We start from the raw sequence: 21,409 nt of genomic DNA on the forward strand, positions 1-21,409 counted from the left end.
TACACCAAAAGTATCTTCTCTGACCACAATGGCATGAAACTAGAAATCAATAACAAGAGCAAAACTGGAAAATAAACTGGACAACTAATGGATCAAAGAAAAAAATTAAAGGAGAAATAAAGAAGTTTCTTGAGACAAATGCAACTGTAAATGCAGCATACTAGAACTTGTGGGATGTAGTATTAACATTTCTAAGAGGGGAGTTCACAGCAATTAACACCCATATTAAGATGCAAAAAGATCCCTAACGAACAACTTAACTTTACACCACCAAGAACTAGAAAAAGAAGAGCAAACTGAGCCCAAAGTTAGCAGAAAAAAGGAAATAACAAAGAGTAGAGCAGAAATAAATGAAATAAAAAACAGAAAAACAATAGAAAATATTAACCAAACTAGGTTGGTTGTTTGAAAAGATGAGCAAAATTGACAAACTGCCTTACTGTCAGGATAGGGTTTGATACCAGTCATTTATACCTAAGGTAGAATGTAAGCTAATTGTTTCCTCTTCCCAGAATGTTTTATGTATAAACCTTCTCTCAAACTGAGCTTTAAAGCTCTGTTATTTTAAAGCTCAGTGATTTTTGTTAATGTACTTTTTTTTTTTTTAACCTGCAACTGAGTGAGTGGGCAAAGGTTTGAAGGCTGAGGATTCCTCTGGGCATTGAAAACATATCAGGTAGGTGGATTCTACTATCTACTATCATACTATCTACTATGTTTAAGACTATCCCAGAATGAGAGTAACTCCAAGGGTCTCTAAGAATAGAACATTTTCAGAAGCTTCCAACTAATAAAATGACTTGAAGGCACTTGTCATAAAATGACAGAATTACTATAACACGATTTTTATTTCTCCACAAGCCTGTGTCATCATAGAGTCTTATGATACTGCTTTAGTTTCTCATTTAGGTAAATAAGACTGTTAGGATACTGTTATCCCTGTTGTATTAGGCTGGGCTTTATGAAGTTGCCATTTTGGTAGGTTAGAAAAAAAAGCTAGTAAATTATCAGCACTTTGAGATGTTTCAACTCATTAGAAATAAGGAAACGGAGATAAATGTTTGGTTTATCAGAAAAGTATTGAATAATACTTGTCTAGTTCGATTAAAGTGAATTCTTACAGAAAGATGGGTTAGAAAAAATGAATAAAGAATGATTATTTTCAGCAGGGCTGGAAAACATGACTTCCTACCTATGGTAAACTGAGTCGCGTCTGTGTTAAGTCAGAATTAGAAAGGTGAAATTGAACATAGACTGTTAGTCTTATTTGTGAGTGACTATTCTGACTTCTGGTGCCTAGCTGTTCTTGATCTGCTTATCTTCTTTACATACTTTCTCTGGATAAGCTCATCCTTTTGCTGCCAGTTGGATCCATCTCAGTTCTCTTGTCTGAGTCTTTGCTGGCTGATTCAAGTGTCTAGTGGACATTTCCAACTGAATGGCTTAGAGAAATGAAAGACAAATCTGCTCATTATTTTCTCAAGTCTTGTCCTCCTCCACCCTTTATGGAGCAGAAACTAATGCATTATTCATTCATTTATTCATTCACTCATTTTCCCAACACAGATTCTCTGAACACTTACTCTGGACTAAGCATTATTCTAGCAGCAGGATATCCAAAAGTGTATTCTTTTAAAACTATGAAAATCCTTAACCTCACAGAATTTGCATTTTATTAAATCGACAGATAACAAAATATGTAAACAAAATCCATGGTATGTTAGATGACAATAAGTTATGAAAAATAGAGGAGGATGGAAAAGGAAATGTGTGTGTTTGGGCAGAGAAGGGGATGCATCATTCTAGACTATTTCTCTTCCTTCCCGTTATGATAGGGAAAAAAATAGGATAAAATAGGCAGAGAAGGAAAGGATTAGGACCTGAGATCCCTGGGTGGGGAAAGACACATTTTCGAACAATGCTGGAAGTCTCAGACCACAGCAAACCCCTTCGGGCTTAAGGTTCCTCTTAAGGATGTAACACACCCCACCTACTTCTCAGGTTTCCCTTGGGAATTTGACAAAAGATCTAAGTCTGCAATGAAAAGGTTCCAATCAGGAACCAGCACCTAGGACTATCCAGCTAATAAGGGTAGATCCAGAGAAGGAACCAGGGGGAAGGACTGAGGGGGAGGGGCACGACCAGAACCTTATAAAACAAGGACCCTTGGCTGTAGTTGGTGGACGTTCACTTTTTAGTGTTCCCTCTCTGTAAAGGGAGCTTTCCTACTTTATTGCTTTCTGATTCTATACCCTAGTAAACTTTTGCTTGCTGCTCATTTTGTGTCTCTTCATTCTTCCAAGTGGAGAGACTACAAATTCCGGGTTTTAAGGTAAAAATAAAAATCCTGCAACACTGTGACTTGATTAGTAAATCTTTTATCTTCTACCTCAATATCGCAGCTTTTCTTAACCATAGTCTTCAAATACATGGTGGTGCTTTAATACACTCAGATATTTAATAGATTTCTCTCTACTTTGCACTGTCCCAATTCATTCTCCACGCTCCTACCAGAGAAATCTATGGAAAATAAAGTCTGTATTATTTGCTGTAGTAGTTCAGCTCCACAGGCCTCTCAAGGCAGGTACTCTCGAGAGCCCCTCTTGCGGAAAACGATAAATTAACATCTATAGTCGGAGAAATAGCTGAAATAGTTTTGAAGTCCTTTTGAAGGCATATATTTTAAACTGAGATCCATGTGAATTCTGTATTCCATTCTAATAGCCTTGATGGCTTTACTATGTGTTTTCGTTTTAACTGATTTTTACTATTTTAGCACACTGACGCCTCCACCCCAGTGCTCTCCTTCCTCCCATTCAGGAAGGTGCTCTGTTTACCCTATGACTTAGCTTCTGAAATGAATGGTAAAGCTCAAGGTGATCAAGAAAGAAAGGGGTGAAAGCATAGATACTAATATATGTACGAAATGAGAGAACAAGTTCTGTTTAATAATAGTACTTTTATGTAATGTCTTTCGTCCTCTCATAGGTACTTTGCTTACTTAACCGCCTTCAAATATTAGCTATACCTATTTTATGAATTTTTAAGGCGTTGTCTTTAAAAGTTTAAAAACTTTATCACGATTAGAGTCTTAAAAGAAAGGCAGACTGCCACGTGCAGCGCCTCATTTGGATGTGTCTGGAGTCTTGGAAGCTTGACTACCCTACGTTCTCCTACAAATGGACCTTGAGAGCTTGTTTGGAGGTTCTAGCAGGGGAGCGCAGCTACTCGTATACCCTTGACCGAGGAACGGTCCTCCTCTAGCGGGGAAGGTCGTCCTCTTCGACCGAGCGCGCAGCTTCGGGAGGGACGCACATGGAGCGGTGAGGGAGGAAGGGGACACCCGCCTAGCCAGCCAGATCAGCCGAATCAACCCTGGCGATCAATGGGGTGACAGATGTCGCAGCCAGATCGCCCTCACATCCGAAGCACTAGGGGCGCGCATGAGCTATATAAACCTAAACAGATTTTTCATTTTATGGCTAGGTTGACTTATCCTAACTGTACAGGATCTCTAAAAGGGCTTTTTCACTAAACTCTTAATCTAAGCAACATTTCGAAGGCCATTTCATTCCTCAAGAATGCCAAAATTGGCCGAAGCTGGTTTGAATGTGGGCTACTCTCGTATTATCCAGAATGCCTTGCAGATGGGTGGGGCATGCTAAACACTGCCGTCTCGATTGGCGACTCTTCCCAGAGCCTCGCCCCCGGAGCGCCTGCTGGCGGCCAGCTCGTCCCGCCTCGCTGCAGACCGCTGGCCGGGCGCTTTGTGAGGCTTCGGGTGCTCCTAGCGGACTCCAGGTCTGTCTCCCTCCTGCGGCTCCCACCCGCCCACTCCCCTCGCCTGGTTTCTTCGCCCCTCCACTCCCCGGCCCCGAGCCTCTTCCTCCACCGTGCGTCCCAGCTCTCTCCCAACCCCCACTCATCCTTCTCGTCTCCCTCCATCTCGTCCTTGGGCGCCTCCGCCTCCTTCTGGGCAGACGTGGGCTCCTTGGCTGGGGCTGGGGTCATTCCTGGCTCCGTGTGCGGATTTTTATTAACCCGCTCTGCGGAATCCGAACCCGCTGGGTTCCGTGGAGGGCTAGCTCGGATCTTCCCGAACCCCGGCCCGGCGTGAAGTAGCCCCGGAGTCTGATCTCGGGTGGTCGAGGCCGTGGCCTGGGCGCGTTCCGGAGTCGCGAGGCTCACCTCCCAGCTGTGGCGGGGGACGTGCGGGACCCTGGGGAAGCTACCGCTGGCGGGACGACGGACGCACATTTTGCAGACAATAGTAGCGCTCGGCTGGTCCGTCCCTCAGTAGCTGTGATAATCACATATGATGATGCATGTGAAAGCATGAATTCTTGCAAGGGTTCCAAAGAGTGCATAATTTATTCTCCGCGGCCCTCCGCGTCTTGCCTCACCAGACCCAATTTGAAAAATTTAAGATTTTCAAGGTCAAAGTCTATGATGTTCTGAATAGGTGAAGTACCGTACTTTACCGATGTCTTTACAGCTAATGGCCCCAGCTTTCCAAGTTCCAGAATAAGAAATCATAAATAGAAACGGTATGGAAGCCAAGGTGGTTGTTTCTTTTAATATTTGAAAATGGTGGTATGTTTGAGTGAGCGAAAACGCAGTCATCAAAAACAAAAAACAAAACCGATTTCCGGCGCCAAAATCCTGAATATTCATTTAGCCCGCGAGCACCAGGTTGACGACACGAAATAAGACTGCTGGTGTGCGAGGAGCTACGTATTTGTTTTTTTCAGAAAGCCTTTTCTGAAAGGCCATCATGGCAGCAAAGCCCAAGCTACACTATCCCAACGGAAGAGGCCGGATGGAGTCCGTAAGATGGGTTTTAGCTGCCGCTGGAGTCGAGGTACCCTATATGCTGTTTTTTTACAGATAGGTCGGACAGCTTTGAGACTTTTGAGGAAAACCTAAATGGCGGAGTCCTGTTCTAGTGCTCTCCCCCACCCAAGCATGTCAATCAGACATGCTTGGTTGAGTCAGAAGATTCCTTCCTTGCAAGGGTTTTTTCTTTATAAATGGAATGGGGTTAATGGAATTCTATTTAACTTTCCACTTTTATTTAATCATTGGCTTCTGATCTATCACCATGAAGTATTAATAAGGAGAAAAGGAATGAACCTGAAATTTGCCAGTTACAACTTTTCTTAATTATACAAGCTGTAGGTAAATTTCCTCTCCACTTCAATGGCTTCTACCTGGCAGCCAGCCTTCCTCTGCGTATGTGTAGGTTTTGACCCATTGTGGCTTTGTCTTTCCTTTTGTTGTTTTTTTAACTTCTTATTTATGGAAATGTTCTAGTGGGTTAGGAAGGTTGGGAAGCCATTGACATAAATTTCCCTTACCCATTTTTCAATAGTCATTTGCTTTGTGCTAATCTCGTTTCATCTGTCTCCTCCATTTGTTTTGTGGGAGTATTGTAGTTTTTATCTCTAAAAGGTAAGGATTTTAAAACATAACCACAATACCATAATCTCATCCAACAAAATTAGCAGCTCCTTCCCAATATCTTAATAGTCTGATTACCTCAAACAGGTCTTTTTATAGTAAGTTTATTCTAGTCTGGATCTATATCATGCCCACACATCACATTTGCTTAGGTTTCTTTCAGGATTTTTATAATCTTTAACAGTTCCCTCTGCATTAAAAAAAAAAATAAACTGTATACTTGAAAATAATTTTAAATGTATAACGAAGTTATAAAGATAATGTAGAGTGTTCTTTAACAGCCACTCAGTCTCCCCTGATGATATCATCTTATATAATCATGTCAAAACTAAGAAACTAACACAGGAAGCTACAGACTATTTGAATTTAATTAGTTTTGCCAATAATGTCCTTTACTCTTCCAGGATCCCACATTATACTTAGTCACTATGTTCCCTTAGTCTTTCTCAATCTGTGAGTTTCTCAGTCTTTTATTTCACGACCTTTACAGTTTTAAAAAGTAGTTATCATATTTTTGTAGAATTCTCCATAGTTTGGGTTTGTTTGATGTTTTCTCATGATTGGACTAGGGTTTGGGATTTGGAAGAGAATAGCACAGAGGTCAAGTGCCCTTCTCATTGCATCATATTAGGATTAATAGTAACATGAGTTATCACTGGTGCCATTAACCTTGATCACTTGGCTAAGGCAGTGTCTGCCAGGTTTCTTCATTGTAAAAAGGTTATTATTCCTTTTATTTTTTGGAAATAAAACCGTTAAGTTCAGCCCACGCTCAAAAGGGTGGGAATTAAACTCTGCCTCCTGGAGGGGGCGGCATCTGTTTAGATTTCTTATATAAGGGAAATTTGGCTTTTTTCTTGTCCATTTATCTATTCAATCACTTATTTATATCAGTATGGACTTAAGTATATAGTATTTATTTTATGCTTTGGGTTATAATCCAGTAATGCTCTCTTGCTCTGATTGTCCCATTTTGGCCATTAGCTCTTTCGGGTTGGCTTCTGCGTCACACCTGTGCACATGTCTCCATCCTCCCTTTTCTTTTTTTCCCTTCAGCTCTTTCTTACTTTCTGGCACTACAAGATGCTCCAGGCTCATCTTGCATTTTCCTTGCCCTGGCCTTAGAATCTGGTATTTTTCCAAGGAGCCCTGGTCCCTTTTATTAGCAAGTGGTATTAGCAACCAACAGCTGAGTGCTAAGTGTCTGCATCTGTTTTTAGTGCCATTTATATGTGGAAGAAACTGGGTAGAATTTCCCCCGTTCTGGATTTGACTGACTTACCCTCATTTTAACATATTCTTTTATTATCTATATTTCCTGTAAGCTGCTAGTTGGATCCAGAGATATGATCAAATCCAGCCTGCTTTTTTTTCTATCTCTAAATCTTTTTTTTTTTTTTCCTGTCAGACTCCATCACAGGGACACTGGGTACATAATATTTTTATTATACAACATCAAGGGATGCATGATGTTTGATTGTCGCCTTTTCAGCAACACTGGGCTTGATCGGTGTGCTCTGGTGACGTCAGCCTGGATCCATGCATAAAGTTTCCTCCATCACCTTCTCAACTAGTGGATTTGGCAGCTATTTTCGTCATTATTGCTAGGGATTACAAAATGGTGCTTTTTCTATTTCTGTCTGTCATTTTATCTGAGTTTAACAACTGTGTTTCTCTTCTGAAGAGTAATTTTGCACTTAACTATTTAATTACCTTGAACTACAGCCCCTATGAGAAGGGTAAGGTAAATGCATGATATAGCCTCTTTATCGATTTTCAGAATAATTATAGACGTTACCCTAGCAACCTCCAAAGATGGCAAATGAGGGTTGTCGGGTTTGCGGTTTTGTGTTGTTTGGTTGGTTTTAGTTTTGGTTTCTTTGCATATCATTAAACTCACCACACAATGTTTTACAGTTTTCTAAGCGAGTTGATAATAATTTTTATATACAAATTCTGACTTCTGACTTCTCTTGAGAAATTTGAAGATCTGATAATACTGGGCCCTCATTTCCAGAGGGCAGTAATTACTCAATCTGACTAAGGAAGGACTTCTACTATAGATGGACCTTTCTAGTTCATCACAGTCCCCATGATTCCCCCATTGTCTCAGGATGTATTTTCTAACTGTGTTAAGAAGACAGTGAAAAAAATTCTTGGTCCCATGACCTGAATGAACCTGGTTGGGTTATTGATGTTACCTATCTTTTCTCTGCATGCTTCTGAGTTTGCAGTTCTGGCTTATTGAATAGATTTGCAATGGATATCTTATTTGTGCATTTAATACAATCCTTTCTCAAATCTTCTCTCTTTCCAATCCTCATTCTATCTCATGCCTCCTACTCTCCTATATAGAAGTCAAGATTCTCGGTGATAGCAGTAGAAAACCAACCTTAAGTAAGTGTGACACAAAAAAAAGAACGTGGGTCATGGGACCCACCTCCCCTAGACCAGTCAAAGTAGGCAGGCAGGTGACGTAGAGAAATTAGCCCAGTGGAACCCACTCTTCCAACCAGTGTGGAGGGAAACCACAAAGAAATGGGTAAAGCAGAAACTAACTTAGTGAACTCCCACACGACTTGGAAACCAAATTCCATATAGAAGGATTATCAGAGGAGGGCTACCTGGCTAAAGTCCAATCTCTTTTAAATGAAGATTTGTCCTTGGAGAATGGAGCTCACACTTGCAGTTGGGAAGTGATTGGAAGTCTAGAAAAGGAGAGCCCGATAAGCAGTAAAGACCGCAGAGTGGGAATGGCTGAGGTGAATCCCTCAAACCTGTTGTTCTCAGACCTTGCATGCCCTGGAGAAGCTTAAACACAAGTAAAACAAAAGGAAACAAGTTTTGTATAGGTTTGAAAGAGTCTCAGCCATTTTTGTTACAGAGTATCCCATGGCCTGGATTTGCCTGATTTTCACCTTGTAGGTAGGTCTGGCAGTGTTTTTACAGTGTTACTGTGCCCTTCTCACTGTGTCACAGCAGGAAGCACACAATGTCTCAGTGTCCCCCAATGGAGAGCTAAGTTTGACCACTTGGTTAGATAGATGGTGTGATCTCCAAATCTTTCCACCACCAAGATGCATTTTTCCTTTGTCATAATTAACTTGGGGGCCGATACTTTAAGGTTGTTTGAATATTCTGTGTCCTGTAACTCCATGATTTCAGCATTCATTTTGATCCTTATCAGAATCAGTTGTTACATTGAAGGTTATAAATTGATGATTTTCTAATTTTATCATTAGCACTAATTCTTCTGTAAAACAAAAGAGGTTTTCCTTCTGCCTTGTGAATATCATCACATAAGGACAGAGGGATTTTTTTGTTTGGAGTGTGTGATGATCCCTAATTAACATTACTCTTCTGATGCTTCAATTGTTCCTCCTTTGACTAAGGACTTGCCTTCAGGTAGGGTCCTGCTTGCTTTTGCTGTATCACCGTATCTCATTGGTCTTTGAGCTCTTCCTTCCTTTCTGATCACCAGCATCACCCTTTTCTCCCAGGAGTCCCGGTTTCTTTTAGTGATACAGGGAAACCAAGATGTGGGTGCTAAGTGTGCTCTTTCTGCTTCTGAGACCGTTTAACTTGGTATTTTCAGTCCTAATCCTGTAATGTTATGTGCCTTCATGGGAGGTATCTTTTTTTTTAATTTAGTTTGATGAAGAATTCTTAGAAACAAAAGAACAATTACAGAAGTTGCAGGATGGTGAGTATGAAAATGAAACAACTGTTCGGTAGTGGTGATTTTTCTTTTAAGAACCAATATTTATGGGGAAGGTCAAAGATGCTGCTGACACAGAAGTCTCAGAACAGTATCCTAACACCAAGGGGGAGAAGTAGCTGAAATTGCTATTCTCTGTGAGCTAAAGAGAGTGAACCGTTAGGTGAACAGCCCTTCTCCATCCCTTTCTTCTCTGCCTGCCCTCCCCTAACCACCTCTCCCCTTTTCTTCCCTCTTTTCATCCCTTCCCTCTTCATCTTCCCCACCCCACTCCCTCCAAATTGTCTGAGCCATCAATGCCTGCTTGAGTATGCAGACAGAAGTCCCCATTTATACTGGGCTGCGTATTTGCAGTGAATACTAGACAGAAATGAATTCAGTGAAAGGCTCCCCCCACCCTTTAACTCCTGATCAGCCCCACTCCCTCCATACTAAGCTCCATAAGGAATACCTAGTGACTGTAAGTAGCCTCCCTCCTAGCCATCAGCAGGGTCTCCAGACCCAACTGAAGGCCCCCTGGAGAGGTACCAACTGTAATGTCACCCTTCCTGTGTGCCACTGGCCTCATGTCACTAGGCATGTGTTGAGTACTCATTTCCCCCACTCATGTACCTCCAGTTCTTGAGCCCCTTGAGGGCTAGGCTGTATCTTATATTTGCATCTCTCCTCAGGGCTTAGTATGTGGAAAGTGTTTGACACAGGTTTGTTGAAAAAAGCAGTGGGTTGGTTTTTGATTCATGACAGCAGACTTCGTGGTACGTGGTCTGTGGCTGTGGAAGAGAAAGCCCAGTGAGTACACATGAGTGTCAGTCGGTGCTTAGGTTTTATGATCAGATTGTCTGAAGCAGTGCAATCAGTAGATCATTCTATAGTGATGGCAATGTTCTTTTTTTATTCTTTTTTTTTTTTTTTTAATGTTTTATTTATTTTTGAGAGAGAGAGATAGTCCAGGCAGGGGAGGGGCAGAGAGAGACAGAATCGGAAGCAGGCTCCAGGCTCTGGGCCGTTAGCCCAAAGCCCAACTCGGGGCTCAAGCCCACAGACTGCGAAATCATGACCTGAGCCAAAGTCGGATGCTCAACCAACTGAGCCACCCAGGTGTGCCAGAAATGTTCTGTTCCCAGTCCAATGTCATAGCTGCTAGCCATACATGCCCACTAAGCACTTGAAATGTGTCTAGCGTGCTTAAGGAATGGAATTCTAAATTTGTCAAAATTTTGATTAATTTAAATGTAGGTTTAACTAGACACATGCAGCTCCTGGCTACTGACTGGGTTGGCCAGCGCGGCTCTGAAGAAATATCTTCACCACATTCTTCCTTGCCCCTTGTCACGGTGGGTGGATATTTTTCCTGATGTGAGCATGAAAAAGGAAGGTTTTGAACAGGGGCTTGTTTTCAGTCTTCTTTGATGGTTAAATCTACCCTGAATGAAGTTGAGTCTGTCATCAGGGAGCTTTACACTGTTCCCAAAGCTCTGGCCCCTCCGTCCTTTTTCATTCAGTAGGGCATGTTCAGGGGTTGGGGGCAGGGAAGAGATCAGTTCTCATTCTGGGCTTCCATTCTCAGGTAACCACCTGCTGTTCCAGCAAGTGCCAATGGTTGAAATTGACGGGATGAAGTTGGTGCAGACCCGCAGCATCCTCCACTACATAGCAGAGAAGCACCACATGTTCGGCAAGGACCTCAAGGAGAGAACCCTGTACTGTGGCCCTCTCAAGTGTTCTTGCTTGTCACTCACTGACACCTTAGCCGATTAGCAGTCTCTACAGCACACTCCATCTCCTCTATGTCTTGTATCATTAGACTAAACCAGGAACAAAAACCAGGTGGAAAATCAGTACAGAGAGTGTGGGTAAAACAATAGCTAAGAATTGAGTTCAGATACTGGATCCTCTATTTGGGGTGTGATTGTTTCAGGTTTCAACATCTTGAAATGCTTTTTACCTTTCTTACAGATTTATTATCACTGAGTATTAAGAACAGGAAGCTGCTGTGACATTCAAGGCCAGGGATACTGTGCCTTGATTATAATTTGGATTATATTTTGAACTCAAAGCCTGGTCCGGGTTGTACCTACTAAGATGCGTGATCCAGGGCAAAGTGATGAGTTCCACAGTCCTGCTGTGTGTCCTATACAACATATTAATAGCATATACTTGATAATTTCATTGGAGTCAATGAAATATTGGGTAGAGGGTGTTTCGCACCATGTCTGGTACACACCCAGCATTCCATAAATGGTAGCCACTATTTTTATAAATGTGAAATTCTACCCAAACTAAGCGTGGGTCCTGGAGTAAGGGTAGATGATCAGGGGCCCTGGAGAGGGGCATGTCATGACTATTTGCTTTCTGATCTGTGACACATTTCTCCAAATTACAACTAAGATTGACTTTGTATCTTTGCTCTTGAGCCAGGTATAGATACATGCTCCTGGGTCCTTAAGTCACCAGAGCCTTAAGGGAAAAGCACTCTGAATTCTTAGTTGTGGAAGCCGATGAGTTCAAACAAGGGGAAACTGAGAAAACTTTGTTGTTGTTTTAAGGATTGACATGTACGTGGAGGGGACGCTCGATCTGCTGGAGCTGATTATCATGCATCCTTTCCTAAAACCAGATGATCAACAAAAGGAAGTGGTTAACATGGCCCAGAAGGCTATAATTAGATACTTTCCTGTGTTTGAAAAGGTAGGTGGCAGAGCAGCCCATGAACACGGCACGGCCAGACTACAAGGGTGCTGTCACTGACGCCCCGTGCTGTTCTGGGCAGTGGAAAGCTGCTGCACTAACCTCGTGGATTCCCAAGAGCTGCATTAGGTGTCAGAGCAAAGCCAGGGTGCTTTGAAGCCACTCAGGCTCCAATTGGACCATGTTATTCAGAAGTCTGGGAAAAACATGGCTTCACCACACATGCGCATTATTGTTCACCAGTGCCCACCCTGTGTAAGATGAAGAAAAGCAGAAACTACCTAATTCCGGCCTTCTTTTCATCCCACAAACATTTGGGGAAGGGCCATTGTGTATCAACATCCCACCTGATGGCTTGGTATGATGAGAAGACCATTGCTGTTTTATTCTCTCCCCTGTGCTCTCTGCTTTTTGTTTTGTTATTTTCCTCATCTTATTAACATATCTGTTTTTCTGAGCTTCAGACTCCTCTTTTTCTCAACAAAAACAATTGCTTATTTTTTTGTAATTAAAAACATTTTTTTAAAATGTTTTATTTACTTCTAAGAGAGAGAGACAGCATGAGCAGGGGAAGGTCAGAGAGAGAGGGAGATACAGAATCTAAAGCAGGCTCCAGGCTCTGAGCTGGCTGTCAGCACAGAGCCTGACATGGGGCTCAAACCCACGAACCGTGAGATCATGACCTGAGTTGAAGTCAGATGCTTAACCAACTGAGCCACCCAGGCTCCCCAGGAGCAATTGTTTAAAAAAATTTTTTAATGCTTATTTATTTTTGAGAGAGACAGACCGTGAGCTGGGGAGGGGCAGAGAGAGAGGAAGACACAGAATCCAAAACAGGCTCCAGGCTCTGAGCTGTCAGCACAGAGCCCGATGCAGGGCTTGAACCCACAACCCGTGAGATCATAACCTGAGCCAAAGTCGGAAGCCCAACTGACTGAGCCACCCAGGTGCCCTAAGAGCAATTGTTTTAAATGTTTCAGTTAAAAAGAGAAGAGAGTGGAATTAGATTTAAGAAGGAGAGGTATTCTGTGGGTTTTTCAGTTGCTTGGTTTCATGGTCTCTCTCCCACAGGCACTTTGCACATGTACAAGATGATAATGTAGAAATGTGGTGTGACAAGGGAGGAAGGGGTGCCTTGGTGAAAGGTCACTGCTGGTTCTTATATTTCTATCCCCACACTGAGTCAGGGCCCCTCCCAAAACATAAGCTAAAATTTTAGCTTTATTTTTTTTTAACTTTTACTGTTTTTTACACATAATGGAACAGAAGTACAGAGAGATTGAGGGACATGCCTAATATAGGGAGCTGGGATTGGGAGCCCTGGCATCTGAGTGCAACTCTGGATTCCCTGTGCTCTCCTGCTCTGGCTCCAGGAGCTATATTTGATTTGGAGTTGTTTGTAGAGCCCGTCAGACACCACACACACACACACACACACACACACACACACACACACACACCTCACACACATTCATACTCACTTGTGGGCATCCACAAGGAGGTTCCCCACCCCCTTTTCTACCACTGCTCCTTGCTTCTTCCTGGTCATCATCTATCCCTATGAATCTCTGAAGCAACATGCTGTTCTCACAACAGGAGTCAGGATGAGCCCTGTGTTTTTAGTTTTCTCTGTCTTGGAAGATGTGAAAGGAAGCTTGCTTTTAAAAAATTTTTTTTTCAATGTTTATTTTATTTTATTAAATTTTTATAGTTTATTTTTTTTTGAGACAGAGACAGAGCATGAGTGGGGGAAGGGCAGAGAGAGGGGGAGACACAGAATCCGAAACAGTCTCCAGGGTCTGAGCTGTCAGCACAGAGCCTGATGTGGGGCTTGAACCCACCAACCGTGAGATCTGACCTGAGCCAAAGTCAGATGCTTAACCGACTGAGCCACCCAGGCGCCCCTCAATTGTTTATTTTTCAGAGACAGAGTGCAAGTGGGGAACAGGCAAAGAGAGAGAGACAGAATCCGAAGTAGGCACCAGGCTCGGAGCTGTCAGCACAGAGCCTGACGTGAGGCTCAAACTCAAACTGTGAGATCATGACCTGAGCTGAAGTTGGACACTTAACCAACTAATCCACCCAGGTGCCCCTGCCTTTTTTATGGTCATGTCTAGTTGATGACTGCGGGTCCTGATGTTTGTAGAAACAGAGCCAGCAAGTGAGATTAGAGCCCTTGGAGGGGACCTGTTGGTAACTTACATGATGTCCTACAGCCTCTTGAAACGGTCACCTCTAATCATTTCTGTAGATACATTTATGGAATAGGTGTATCCTTTTATTTTTTTTAAATTTTTTTTTAACTTTTTTTTTTTTTTTTTATTTCTAGGAGAGAGAGAGAGAGAGAGAGAGAGAGAGACAGCGTGAGCAGGGAAGGGTCAGAGAGAGAGGGAGTCACAGACTGAAACAGGCTCCAGGCTCTGAGCTGGCAGTCAGCACAGAGCCCGACGCGGGGCTCGAACCCACGAACCGCGAGATCATGACCTAAGCAAAAGTCGGACGCTTAACCGACTAAGCCACCCAGGCGCCCCTAGGTGTATCCTTTTAAAGCACTGGATGCTAAATCTAGAATTCAGATTTTCTCTTCCTTTTCAGTGTTCTACACCCTATGTATGTTTTCTCTCTCTGGTATAAGGAGCCTTCTCTTGATATTGCGTATAAGATATGCAGAGATACTGCACTGACTCAATAGTTCCATCAGTTTCTCAGTGTAGAGTATTGTCAACGATGCAAAACATTTATATTCTGCAGGTTTTAAGGGATCATGGGCAAAGGTTTCTCGTTGGTAACCAGCTGAGCCTTGCGGACGTGATTCTACTCCAAACCATCTTGGCTCTAGAAGAGAAAATCCCCAATATCCTGTCTGCATTTCCTCACCTCCAGGTAAATGAAACCACGTTTTAAACAGGAGATTGGTCCGGAACTCTTAGGTCTTTCTTCCTTCAGTGTCTGGCAGTTGGATGGCTAGTGGTGCGTGTGTCCTTTTTTAGATTCTAGTTAGTAAAATGAAAGTAGAGACTTGAAATGGATTTTCTGGTCCCCAGGTCTTCCCAGTACCTGTGAAAGCAGTTTTAGCTTAATTTTGTCCCATAACTACGCTCTTGAAACAAACTTGCGTTAGGGGTAATCGCAGGGATGAGGCGTTCCTCATCTGTCCATAACATATTTATACTGAGGAGGGCTTTGGAGTCAACACCAAAAACAGTCTCCTCATCAGGATGTGGCTCCCATTCTCAGCAACATGTGCTCTCAAATTGGAAATGTCCCAGCGTGAGTACCGAGAGCAAATAAGAGGCTCCCTGAACATCACCCCAGAGAGTTCCCACCATTCATTCTCCTTCTCGGAAATTCCAAGGAGAGACTTGTGTGCGGCTTTGCGTATTCCTTAGTATTATTCTGCTAAGATTGATCATGGAACTTCAAAGCAGAAAAGGGCTTTAAACAACTAATCTCATCCAGTGCTTTCGGTGTAGATATGAGGAAACAGAGACCCAGTGTCAAAAAGTCAGCAGCCGAGATGGCCTGCTCAGTGGGTGCCTCAGTTCTGTCTAGAACCTTAGCCTTTTATCTCCAGATCCATTGGGCTTTCCTCTATATGGTGGGGTTGGCAAACTGCAGCCTCCGGGTCAAATGAAGCAGCCACCTGTTTGTGTATAGTTCCTGAGCTAAGAATGGTTTTTACATTTTTTTTAAAGTTTTATTTATTTTTTAAAAATCTCTACACCCTTTTGGGGCTCGAACGCATGACCCCGAGATCAAGAGTCACACACTGCTCCAACTGAACCAGCTAGACACCCCAATTTTTACATATTAAGTGGTTGAAAAAAATCAAAAGAATAACATTTCATGACACATGAAATTATATAAAGTTTCAATTTCACAAAGCCGTGCTTGTTCACGCATGTGTTGTCTACAGCTGCTTTTGTGTTACCACAGCAGAGTAGAGTAGTTCTGATAGAGACCGTACAGCTTGCAAAATCTAAAATATTTACTAACTGGTCCTTTATAGGAAAAGGTTGTCAATCCCTTACATACCCAAATGGTCACATGTTTGACTTAAGTTACCAAAAGCCAAGAGAAATACATTAGATCTCCAAAATCTCCAATGCTTCTTAAAAAAATAATAATTTTTCCAAGTCTAGCAAATACAGTTTGATATACTAGTAAGGACAATAACCACTAGTTAAACACATACACCTAGAATATAAGAACTGAAGTCTTCAACAAGGCAATAGCCATTATATTGTTTAGCTATCTGTTCATTTCCTCTTGTAGACATAGGGGCGAACATTTCTTTAACTTGACTTTAATACCAGTAGGTCCCTGAAATAACTCGGGGACCTATTGGCATTTTCCATCCATGACACTAACAACTTATTTTTAAACCCCAGGCACACTGTGTTAGATGTAATTTTTTGAAACATGGGTCTAGTGTTTTGGGTTTTTTTGCCATATTGAAGTATAGTTGACACACAACGCCATGCTAGTTTCAGCACTGTGATGCAGCAGCTCCACACATCATGCTGTGCTCATGACAGGTGTAGCTACCATTTGTCCCCATATAACACTATTACAATGTCATGGACTATATTGCCTGTGTTGTAACTTCCATTTCCATGATTTATTCATTCTATAACTAGAAGCCTTTATCTCCCACTCCACCCCTCAGCCCCCTGCCACCTTCCTTCTGGCATCTGCCTGTTTGTTCTCCATATTTATGTGTCTATTTCTGTTCATTTGTTTTGTTTTTTAGATCCCATCTATAGGTAAAATCATATACTTGTCTTTTTCTGACTTATTTCACTGAGGATAATACCTTCTAGATCCATTCATGTTGTCACAAATGGCAAAACTTCATTTTTTTATGGCCAAGTCGTGTTCCATTGTATATATAAACACATATATATATCCACGTCTTCCTTATCCTTTCAACTGTGGATGGGCACTTAGGTTGCTTCCATAATTTGGCTATTGTAAATAATACCACAGTAAACATAGGGGTGCTTATTATCTTTTCAAATTAGTAAAAGGCGAAAGATTTATACGATCTGAAGAGAAACCAGAGTATATATCTTTTCAAATTAGTGTTTTCATTTTCTTTGGGTAAATACCCAGTAGTGAAATTACTGGATTGTATGGTATTTCTATTTTTAATTTTTTGAGGAACCTCTATACTGTTTTCCATAGCGGCTACACCTAAATATAATTTTAATCTCTGATGACATCAAGCATCAATATTAAAGGGCTTTAATATTTTTTTAATGTGTATTTTATTTTTTTTGAGAGAGAGACTGAGAGACCGAGCATGAGTAGGGGAAGGACAGAGAGAAAGGGAGACACAGAATCTGAAGCAGGCTGCAGACCTGAGCTGAAGTCGGACACTTAACCGACTGAGACACCCAAGTGTCCCTTGATATTAAAGGACTTTAGAATAAACACCAGATCTAAGTTGAAATGAGAGTATTCCTGTATTGATTAAAGGGTATAAAAGAAAAAGTCAGATGTCACAAAAGTTTTATTGTATGTGACAAATATGAACTTCAGGTAAATCTTTAAATGATGAATCCTATAGAACAAGCTTCTAAATGTAGTATAGTACTTGAAATTAGATGATATAAAGAGTTAAAATAAGTAATAAAAAAAGAGAAAATTGTCATTTACATAGCTTTAATTGATGTAATTATTAGCTTTTGTTAATAGTAGTGAAATATGTATATATGTTTAGGTATCTCTACATGCTTAAGGCTGTGCTTTGTATACTATAGACTTTTAATAAATAGTAGTTTTTGTTTTTTTTTTAATTTTTTTTTTTAATGTTTTTTTATTTATTTCTAGGAGAGAGCGACAGCGTGAGCAGGGGAGGGTCAGAGAGAGAGGGAGTCACAGACTGAAACAGGCTCCAGGCTCCGAGCTGGCAGTCAGCACAGGGCCCGACGCGGGGCTCGAACCCACGAACCGCGAGATCATGACCTAAGCGAAAGTCGGACGCTTAACCGACTAAGCCACCCAGACGCCCCTAAATAGTAGTTTTTTGAATAAATGACCTCTCTGAAAAATTTTTTTAGAATAATTATGTATGATGGATATACACTTCTTCATATGGTTCAAAATTTTTACTAGATTGAATAGACTTTTCAATTACTGAGAATTGGTAAGATTTGACTAAATGAATGGAAGGTATGATTTCCTTAAATATCTGGTATGTGGTGTCTGAGCCGTAGGCCATTAAAAAATGCCACTGGCCATCTCTCAGTCATAGCCAGAAAGAGGATTCATTTGCTAATAGAAGTTAAAAAGTCCAAAGAAGCTAAATTTCACTTGTGTCATATGATGACCGTTTAAAATACTTTTATTCAAATAACTCATGCATTTTCTCTGAGTATATTAGCATATTTAAGGTACTGAATTTCCCTTTTTTCTCTTTAAGCAAGCATTATAGTCGTAATCTAAGTATCTTTTTTATTTTTCTGTATCTGAAAAGAAGGCACATCTTGGTCTTAACTGTGAGGTTTGCCCGGATAAAGCTCAGGGTAGATCCCAGCCATTGTGGGCATAGATTGTAAATAGCCACACCAACATTTCTGCTCGGGTTCCTGTAACAAATACATATTGCAAAAATGTTCATGGACCATTTTGCACAACCGTATTTTTACTGTAACTTACTACCTTTGCTGTTAACCTAGAACCATTGTGTTTTCTTTTTTCAGGAGTTCTCAGTGAAAATCAGTAATATCCCTACAATTAAGAAATTCCTTGAACCTGGCAGCAAGAAGAAGCCTCCTCCAGATGACATCTACGTGAGAACCGTCTACAACATCTTTATGCCATAAGACGTCCCGTCCACCTGTGAGTGTGAGCTAGCCCCTAGAGATTGCTGTCTCCGCAGTAGCATCTTCACTGATGCCGGGCTGCTGTGATCCCAGCTCTGTCATGGTGCTATGTATAATTGTTCTTCAGTTGGGTCTTTCATGTCAAGATCCTCTTTTAGAACATTGACTTTTTTTTTTTTTTTTTGTCCAGTGAATAATTGTTATGTGACCTTTTTCTGAACACCTTTTTGGAGAGGCTGATATATAAGTTAGATCTGATGTGGTTACTCATTTCCTGATAACCAAGGATGGACAGGACTTCAAGTTCCCCCTTGAGCTTCTTTTCTCCTCTCCTTATTCCATTCTAAATGCCCTCCAATCTTCTGCTAATGTTTAGTGTTTAATAACAACAGAACATCTAGTTAATAATGCCTCTCTGCTATAAGAAGTCTGTGGTAGTAATGAAGGCAGTCAATATTAGCCAAAATAAAGAATTTACAAATCATCACCCTGTTGCCAGAATTTTTTTTTTTATTTAATTGTTTGGAATATATAATGCATTCCCACAGTTCAAAACTCAAAAGACTATAAGAAGGCATAGAGTTGAAGTGTTCTTTTCAGCCTTGCCCCTGAGCTACCCATTTCTATTCCCCCTAGGCAAACACAGTTATCATTTGTATATCCCTCCGGTTGTATTTGATGCATGTGTAAAAAAATATAAATTACTTTCATCTTCTTACTACCCAAATGGTTATTTGTAGGCTGCTAACTTTTTGCACTTCAGAACTAAAATTACTATTTATTAATACTCCTTTATTTTTTAATTTTTAAGTAAACTTATTTATTTATTTTGAGAGAGAGAGAGAGAGAGAGAGCAGGGGAGGGGCAGAGAGAGAGAGGGAGAGAGAGAATTCCAAGCAGGCCCTGTGCTGACAGCACAGAGCCTGATGAGGGGCTCAAACTCATGAACTGTGAGATCATGACCTGTGCTGAAACTAAGAGTTGGACGCTTCACTGACTGAGTCACCCAGGTGCCTCTATTTTTAAGTAAAAGTATAACACACACATACTAAGGTAGGCATATCATAATTTTATAGTGTAATGAATTGCCACAAAGTGAACACTCTGATGTAACCACCACTCATATCAAGAAATAAAACATCATCAGCACCTCAGAGGCCCCCCCAAATGTTTCTTCTCAATAGTTTTTTAATACATAAGTACAATCATGTGATACACATTTTTCTATTTATTTTTTCTACTTAACAATAATTTTTATGCCAAGAACATACACCCTTATTATACTACTGTATTAATACTGCTGAGATACTAATTGAGTACTGATTATATACCAGGGAGGGTGTCAGGAGGCCGAACCCTAAAATAGAGCCCCTTCTCTGGAGAAATTCACCACACAGTAAGGGAGATAGATTTGTAAACAGCTGAAGTAATTTTGGAAAAGAAAGAGTTTCTGCCTTTAGAGTATCTGATATTTCAGGAATTAAAAAACCAAGGAAAAGCAAGTTTTTGATGAGAGTCTTAGAGAGGACACACTCATTTCTTACTACAGGGCGGGCTGTTGCCCAGATGTAAAAAGCAAACGACAGCCATGAGATGATCATTAATGCCTATCTTAATCAATGCAAGTACCTCAGTGTTTTATTAGAGGAAAATCAAGCACAGGCATCGAGGTGGTTATTTGTGTTCCCATGTCCACACTATGGGCCTCTGTCATTACTATGATAGAATTGCTGAAGAGCAATAGCTTAGTGGCAGGTGTAGTGCCAGACAAGCCTGAGGAGTAATGATCGGCCAGGCTGATGCTTCTGAGGGAGAGGCCCAGGCTCCCGGCAGTCTCCGGAGAGCAAAAGCCAATAAGAGGAAAATGGGGGAGTGTATAGTACATATCACCTCACCCAAAGACAGGTCTGCCCTGTGCTTCTGGGGATTGATCTCTAAGCCCTTGAAATATCATGCCTGATGGAAACACCTGTTTCCCTGGAGGAATTGGGCCAGCCAGATAATAACTACATGATTTAGGGTAAGGCCTTTGAGCCACACCAACAATATAGTATAGGGTGGGGGCTTTGGGTCACATATCTGCTCAACTCCGGAGAGCCTGGAGATAGATCAGCCATATGGACAGTAAATCATGTTCATATAATGGAGCGTTCTCCCCTCACCCCCGCCCCCCCATCCCCATATTCTGGACTCAAGGCTCCAGTGAGCTTTCCCGGTTAACAGTACTCAACACATGGTTGTCAGGAGTTAACGCTCTCTACCACTACACAGAAAGAGGACATTCGGAAGCTCAGTGTTTGGAACCCTCCTGGATTCTGCCCTGTGCATGTCTTCCCCTGGCTGATATTCATCTGTATCCTGTCCCTGTAATAAACCACAGCTGTGAGTATAATCACTCTCAATGAGTTCTTTGAGTTCTTCTGGCAGCTTATAGAACTTAGGCTGCTTTGGGGGCACCCTTCAACTTGTAGCTGGTGTCAGAATGTGAGGGTGGTCTTTTGGACTACTCCTTCTAACCTCTTCAGGGAAGAGAAACATGTTATACTCCTGTGTAGATTAATTTATGCATAGGAAGCAGACATTGACTTGATAACACCCAGGGGTCTGTGTGATTGAGTTTTGTGGGATGGCAGCAAATTTGCATTATTTTGTACTATTACTTTGGTGTGATTTTACTGTGCAGTGCCATTGCCTGGCAGTATGTAGACATTAA

The 21,409-nt window shown here is 41.5% G+C and overlaps 1 protein-coding gene across 1 annotated transcript; it reads left to right on the forward strand.

Moving 5' to 3' along the window:
• Positions 1-3,719: 3,719 nt before the first annotated feature.
• GSTA4 (glutathione S-transferase alpha 4) lies at positions 3,720-19,183 on the forward strand. Its single transcript, XM_039222954.1, has 7 exons — positions 3,720-3,801; positions 4,752-4,861; positions 9,112-9,163; positions 10,746-10,878; positions 11,725-11,866; positions 14,618-14,749; positions 18,574-19,183. Exons 2-7 carry the CDS (start codon positions 4,775-4,777, stop codon positions 18,694-18,696), a joined length of 669 nt encoding a protein of 222 aa, XP_039078885.1. The 5' UTR covers positions 3,720-3,801; positions 4,752-4,774; the 3' UTR covers positions 18,697-19,183.
• Positions 19,184-21,409: the final 2,226 nt, after the last annotated feature.

This window comes from Hyaena hyaena, unplaced genomic scaffold (assembly GCF_003009895.1).
Source record: "Hyaena hyaena isolate Hyena2069 unplaced genomic scaffold, ASM300989v1 scaffold_1223, whole genome shotgun sequence".
NCBI lineage: Eukaryota > Metazoa > Chordata > Mammalia > Carnivora > Hyaenidae > Hyaena > Hyaena hyaena.

Coding starts and splice junctions, on each gene's coding strand:
- GSTA4 (XM_039222954.1), top strand. CDS start 4,775: ATGGCAGCAAAGCCCAAGCTACACTATCCCAACGGAAGAGGCCGGATG. Junction 4,862..9,111: donor TAGCTGCCGCTGGAGTCGAG/GTACCCTATATG, acceptor TTTTTAATTTAG/TTTGATGAAGAATTCTTAGA. Junction 9,164..10,745: donor ATTACAGAAGTTGCAGGATG/GTGAGTATGAAA, acceptor TTCCATTCTCAG/GTAACCACCTGCTGTTCCAG.